General features: G+C 42.8%; 1 protein-coding gene across 1 annotated transcript; it reads left to right on the top strand.

Annotated features, from left to right (window-relative positions):
- The first annotated feature begins 577 nt into the window (after positions 1 to 577).
- On the top strand, positions 578 to 3,999 carry LOC119318122. The gene is made up of 6 exons (XM_037592648.1): positions 578 to 845; positions 973 to 1,101; positions 1,176 to 1,271; positions 1,349 to 1,615; positions 2,306 to 2,493; positions 3,176 to 3,999. Exons 1-6 carry the CDS (start codon positions 677 to 679, stop codon positions 3,734 to 3,736), a joined length of 1,410 nt encoding a protein of 469 aa, XP_037448545.1. The 5' UTR covers positions 578 to 676; the 3' UTR covers positions 3,737 to 3,999.
- The last annotated feature ends 3,294 nt before the right edge of the window (positions 4,000 to 7,293 follow it).

The raw sequence follows: 7,293 nt of genomic DNA, 5'->3' as shown, positions 1-7,293 counted from the left end.
TATTGCAACAGATTCCCACAATAATGCGAGAGGTGCCATCTAGTCTAAAACTGTTTTTAGATATCCAAATTTTAGGCTTGCCGTTGGAGATGCTAACCAACAAGCGGTATTACCACCAAAATGATCAATATTAGCTAGATTATCGGCTATTCTATTTTGATCAAGGACTAGTTCCACAAGAGTAAACTTTAGTAATGTCAAGTGATGCTTGCTTTCACTCATCAAGTGTCCATAAGCAGATTGATTGAGCGAGTCGTTAAAAATATGTTCATCAAATTAAAAAAATATTAATTCCTTTTGAAATCGCGAACATTTTTCGAATTCGAGAACTGTTTTTGAATTCGGTGAACATTTTTTGGATCCGTGATTCCGAGAATCAGAACTTTTCTCGAAATCTCGAAATAGTTGAGACTCTCTCTCCGAAAAAACAAAAAATGGGAACAGTTGAGGCGCGAAGCAGACGCAACCGGGCCGGGCCTTGGGCCCTATCCAGGCAGCCACGTTTATAACCCGTTCCATGTTCCATGTACCTCGAAAGAAAAAGAAAAAGAAAAAGAAAAAAACGTCCCAATTCCCCACACCCCGCAACCGCGAGCAGAAATCCCTAACCTGTCCCGACCCAACACGCCGCCGCCGCCGCCGCCGCGCCGTCGCCAAGGAACCCGCCGCCGTGTTGATGGCATCGGCGGAGGAGCAAGTCTTCCTTGGATCGAGGAACCTGTCGTATCACAGCGCCCACTACCCCGACGCTAGCGCCGATTGGGATTACCCGGAAGACCCAGGCGACCGGCGGAACGGGGTGGAGGTTGCCGAACTCCATGACCAGCCGGCGCGCATGAGCACCCGTGCGTATATCATGCATCTCCACTCTTCCTCTGTTCATGCCTCACTGGAATTCCTCTTACTGATATTGTTTCCGCCAACTCAATTATTCGTTGATCAAATATTTATTTGTCTATTGTCACCGAGCAGCAGATTCAGATCCATGTGAAGTCGCCAGGCGTGCCTTGGACCTCATGTTCCCGCGGGAGGAGGACAGCGATGACGTCTGGAGCACCTGGAGCGCGCGAGAGGAGGGCAGTGATGACGATGATGAACAAGGTAGCCAATTCTCCCTACAGATAGATGTTGTTAAGTATCCATAGATCCTTGATTTAAATTGATTGATTCTGTAGGAGGGGAAGAAGGCGATGGTAGCACACAGGAGAGCAGCGATTATGAAGACGACGGCGGCAATTGCCAAGTGATACTAGCCGAGACAAACTGTCCAGGTAGCTGCTGATTCTCTCAACAGATGAAACAAAAAATATATATTTATCTGCTGAGCTGTTCTACATCAATTCTTCAGGAAAGCTCTACCCCAAGAGCCAAGCAGATGACATAGATGACAAATGGGTACATAGGTACTCCCAACAGCTTAAAGAACACGAGAAGCTGTGCAGCGAGATTATGGCTCTGGGAGTTTATGATGATGATTATGAGTATGATTATGATGATGATGATGCTCCTCCTTGCCCCGTCTATCCCATGAGAGTGTTCCCTGACGCAACAGGTGCCTGCGTCCTTGGGCTCAACTGCCACCATCGTGTCTACAGGACCCATGACACTTCTACCAGTAAGTGTTGTTTGCCATTCGTTCATTCCTAGTAATTAATTCATCTGCCGTTGTGATATACTGACTAGCACAATGCTTGTGCATTGCTATGAAACCATAAAAAGATGAGGAATTACTGGTGTTTTGCGGCTGTTGCATGGTTCACAATTAAAAAGAGTGTGAATGTAATAAAAAATCATGTTGCAGTCGCTAAAGAGTCTCGAGCGACCGTAGTAGGTCCTTTGCAAGATTTATAGTCAGATACATTTTGAATTTGGAACATAGGATAATGGGCACTAGTAAGTTGAATGCACAATATCGTAGATTAGGTAGGAGGACAACATCTCTCGCCTAATTTGTTTGCCCTCTTCTGCTATGACATAGAACCGAAGAATTGGTTGGGCAGAGTAACTAAAATCAAAGACCATAATTTTGAATTGGAGGCATAGTTGCATTTATAATTTTTGTTTTTACAAGAGTGTTATTCTCACACTAGGGTAGCAGTGTATTTGTTTATTTGGAATAGGTCTCACACCTAGTAAAAGTTACATTTGTTTATTTATATCTCTTGGAATATTGCTAGTCCCACATGTGGGTAGTGCACAACTCCAACCTTTATAAGTAGGTCAGATATCTATGTATTGTGTTACCAACTTGCTTTTGTTTTCACTAAAATAATAACTTGCTTTTGTTCTCACTAAATAATTGCAGCCCCATCAACTCTTGGAAAGCGCACACCAAGTTATATGCTACAATTATTCTGCATGCGTCTATCAAGCTTTGAACCCTTGTATCCCATTAGTGTGTATGGAATATTTGCCATTCGGGATTACTTGGACCCGCGACGGAACTACGTCTTTAACCGTCCCAGGGATGACGCTGTCACGATTGAAAAGAAGGTAATTAAGACTTCCTTTCCTCCTGAAGATAGTATGCTTGTTTTTCTTTCGGAAATGGTTGATTGATGTATTATTAAAACACTGATATTTATGTCAGTTTGGTTCTTTGATTTGTCTCCTTCATTACTCGCATCTATTAAAAGATGTGTGAGAGGTCAGGTTAATTTGTTTCTCCATGTTCAAAAGGTCTGCTTTTATGTTGTTAAGCATTAGATAGATGATCACATAAAGCCATCAGACCAGTTCTCAAAATTGGATATGATTATACTTTTACCACCAACATACAAAACTGGTCATCTTGTTAATATACTTCAATATAGACAATTACTCTATTTCTTTGTCGATTTTTTGTTACACATGTGCAATTAAGACGGTTATAACTCCCAATCAGCTGGATAGTAGAGGGGCATTGGGTAATTATTGTGAGGTCCCTAGTGGTAATCTAATCTGATATGTCATAAATGTTGAGCAATTGATAAAACGGACACAGTTGCATTAACTTGCATGTCTTGCATTATGTACAACATATGTAAAAAAAAAAGCACCCTCAAGATGGGAGTATCACTGAATAGTTGATTTGAACATGTGCAAGTATATCTTACTGAGTTTGTTGTGTTGATACATGCTAATGTATGTGGAAGTGGACATTACTTATTAGTTCTAACAAGCTGTTAAATCCTAGGGTTCCTTTGTCATACCACTTTGTAGCCCTTGTCGAGGAATGTATTTGTTGGATAAGGCTTTAGTAGAAGTTGATCTTTGGGTAAAGAAAGAAGGGGATGAATCAGATGACAAGCAACTACTTTCTGCATATGCTGAGATTGATGTACGGACTGAAGCTGATCTCATGCTTTATGAACGGATTTCTGGTGATAATTGCAATTTGGACTTGAAATATATAGTCCTTTCAGAAAGTGTTGAGGCTGTAATACAAGTATATGCAAAGGTCAGCCATCCTCACCATGTGTTGTTCACTGCTTTTAGCACCGAATATGATAACTATCCTCTTCGTGGGGTTGTGCTGTTTGATGACAAATTATTTGGTGAGGAAAAACTATTCAAGCATGTTGTCGCGGTGAAAGCAAATGAAGAACTGCATGTTTTTTTAGAAGTGAACGGTTCAGTGTTCAAGTGGACTTTTCAAGATGAACATGTTGGACCTGTTGTTTCTCCTGATGACTCAATCTTGGACTATGGCCAGTTCTTCGTGAGGGTGTTGTTTGCTCCAAAGGATTGTGAGTGAAGCTCAGCTCCAACATTCTGACAGTGTCGCCATTGGCTGAAAGCCTGAAGCTCGTGAAAAAAAGTGCTGTTGCTTTTCCTGGTCTTGTAATTGCGTAACAGTTGAATTTATCTTTTCAAGTCCTCTTAGGCAGACATTAGAAGTATTATATTTTTATAGCCTTAAACTCGTGAAAACAAGAGAGACCGTTGACTTTTATGTGGCCCATCTTTGTAATATGACTGCTGGAAACCTGAACATGTTCAAGTCCATTTCCTCTGTTATTTTCTCAGTCCCACTATTTTCCTTATAATTTGGATGAATCCTTGTTCTTTGCATGGTGTGTTCTACTTAGATAAGGATATCCTTGTTTTGTTCAAATCAAGTGTTTGTTATACTTGGCTTATTGAGCAGGCGTATTTGCCGATCAAATTTAAGTAAAACCCATCATATGTTTTTTCTTGAGCTTGCACAAGTCTCTCTTGTTTTCATGTGGTAATAAAGCAGAAGTTGAAACAGAAGTGGAAATTCTCAACAATATAAACCTGGAGCAATTTGACAGATTCATACACAATCTTGAAACCCCAAAAAAGTAACACTAGCTTGGTGGCTGTAACGTTTTAGGCTGGTTGTAATGGGAGTATCATAGCTAGTATCATGCATGCCAACTAGGCAACTTTGATGAGGTGGCATAGAATTAAATGAAGTAAGAGAGGGTTGAGTATCATATCATGATACCGTATCATAATAAATGCTACACTAGTATGTGTTATGCATGGCAATAAATAAAGTCATCTATGATATTATCATATGATACTATGCATTAGGAAGGTAGTATCATACACTAGTATCATATGCATGATACTAACTTATGATACTACCCATTACAACCAGCCTTACTACAAAAGAAGCAAATTGTGAGACGCGGCACGCCACGGGAAAGGGGCACGAGCTAGCCTCTGTACCTTAAAAAAACTGCTAGGTGGAGTATTATCGCCATGTAAATCTATCGAGAGGAACCCCATATTATCACAGATTCTTAAGACCACCCTCCCGGGCCTCCCCAAACCCTAGCTCTCTGAGGCGATCAACGCGGCGCCAGTTTGAACTCGGCAGCGGCGAGCAGGTGGCATCTGGCCGGTCATATGGTATGAGCACGAGTTCCCGCCGGCATATGGTATGTCTCGAATCTTTCCCTTCATCGTCGCATTTCTTTCCCCTTTTACGTACGTTAGATTTTGAGTGCGGCGATGATCGTCGATTTTGGCATGTTTCAGACGATTGGGGAGACTTTTTTGGGAGACCTCTCCAACATGGTCTCAGGCACCTCGTCACCGTTTATTGGCTTATCTCTTTTGACGTTGGTAGCGGGCAGTGGGACACGACATGATGACCGGAGGAGTGGGTTGCAGTAGCGGAGGATGGAGGGTGAGTGGCAACGACCCTTTGTTTGTGACAACCTCCAATGCCACCTGATGGTCGGTGACGCCATCAAAGGACGAAAGGGTGCAGAAGATTCTCCAATGATGGTGGTTGACATGGTGGTTTTCTCCCTAAACATTGTGTCGGGCTCGAATGCACCGATACGGATACGGGTATCAGTATCGGGCCAATACGGATACGTAAATTCGTCATTTAAAAAAAGTGCCAATACGGATACGTTGTAGCTACTCAAAGCAATCTGGGAAGATGAGAATAAGAGATCTTCAGAGACCAGAGAAGAAAGAAGAGGAGATGAGCTTGGATGGGCAGGAGAAATGAAGAGAAGTGTACATACATGGCTACTGCGTGAGAGGGGACGTTGGTGAGGAGGAGCAGCTTGTCGCCGGCTAGCCGCCGCCGCCGCTGGCCCTGGGACCTGGGTGAGCTGCCGTTGGCGACACAGCTGCCGCCTGGTGTGAGCACGGGAGGGAGGAAAGAGGCTGTGAGGGAAAGGATGGGGGGCATCGGGGCACTAGGGTTGCTGGTTGCCTCATAATTGGGCTGAGTGGGCTCTTACTTGGGCTGGAAAAGTATCCAAAACGTACTGGCAAAGTATCCTTCGAGTATCGTAATTGTTTTAAATCATTTATTCTCGGATACTCCAGGGATACGTATCGGGGACGTATCGGAGGAGTATCGGTATTGGATACGGTATCCGATACTGATACGCTGGTCGGCTGAAGTATCCGTGCATTCGAGGTGTCGGGCATGACCCCAAACTTCCTCTGCTCTCGCTTCTTGAAGGCACTCAATGCCGATTCCGCCACCACAAGCGGATTTCTTCAGGGGAAGAGGTCGCCAGACATGGAAAGTGAGTGGGGCTTCCATTCCGTTGGGGGTTGAGGGTACTAGAGGACCGGAGACAAGGCGTGCGGCGGCGGGAGGAGAAGAACAAGCGTGGGAACGAGAGGGAATCAGGTGGGAGGAAATAAAATACTAAGGGCCCATTGGGCTTATAGGAAAAACCAGAGGAATGAAGTTCCTGCAGTTTCTTTCACCTTCGTTGCGTTCGGAACCAAGGAAGCTTGAACAAGGAACTAGAGGAAAGATTGGCATATCGATCAGATTCTAGAGGAAATGAAACATTTGCCCGTAGCTCTTTTTTCGCCTAGGCCTGAGGCAAGCAGAGAGAAGCGCAGTGAATAAGCAACCATGTCTGTGTCTATGTCCATCACACAATGTACTATTTGAATATTTTAATCATCATTGTGTCAGTTTCCCGTGGTCTTCTCTCATCTAATCCCAACACTGACTTCTTTTTTCGTTCCTCAGTTTTCTGTTATAAAGTTTTACAGTTTTACTAGGGCAGTCCTTTGCCTTCCACAATTCTTCTAGTTTTTCCGAACGGGCCCTAAGAATGAGGGTTTACAGAATAAATTTAGGCTAGTGAGGGTGTCTATTTTTGGGGCTAAACAATTTTTCAGGGGATTAAAGATTTTGGACCCTGATAAGTGCCACACGTGTGGCGTTAAGCAATTCCGCCCTGACATTTTTTGATGGCAACTTTAATTACCCGAGGATGGCAGCTTTAGTTGTGAAGCATGATACTTCCTGTTTGGATGGCAAGTTTCAGTTTTTTTAGGTTTTTTAATGGCATTTTTAGTTGTAAAAACGGCAGGGCGGTGTTACTTCGTGCCACACGTGTGACACTTATCATTTGGGAAGATTTTTGGGGAAAGGACTAGAGTTGCTCTTGTAAGTTTTGTAGCGCCACTAGTTTTGTAGTGGTTCTACCTCTCGTTTCAAATACTCCCTTTGTTATTTATAAAACTTTTTTGAAGTCAAACTTTGTAAGTTTGACCAACTTTATAGGAGAAAAATAAATCAATACTCACAATTGATACGTCTCCAATGTATCTATAATTTATGAAGTATTCATGTCATGTTTACAACAATTTTATATGGTTTTGATATGATTTGCATGGAACTAACCCAGATTGACGTTGTTTTCAGCAGAACTATTGTGTTGTTGTTTTTTGTGCAGAAATAAAAGTTCTTAGAATTGGACGAAACTTTTTGATGATTTTTTTGGAAGAAAAGAAAAATAACGGAGCAAAGAACCACTTGAGGCCCCCCTGCTGCCCACAAGGCACCAG

Source organism: Triticum dicoccoides, chromosome 1B (assembly GCF_002162155.2).
Source record: "Triticum dicoccoides isolate Atlit2015 ecotype Zavitan chromosome 1B, WEW_v2.0, whole genome shotgun sequence".
NCBI classification, from domain to species: Eukaryota; Viridiplantae; Streptophyta; class Magnoliopsida; order Poales; family Poaceae; genus Triticum; species Triticum dicoccoides.
The sequence above is the reverse complement of the archived record's forward strand: the minus strand, read 5'-3'. Positions and strand labels throughout refer to the sequence as shown.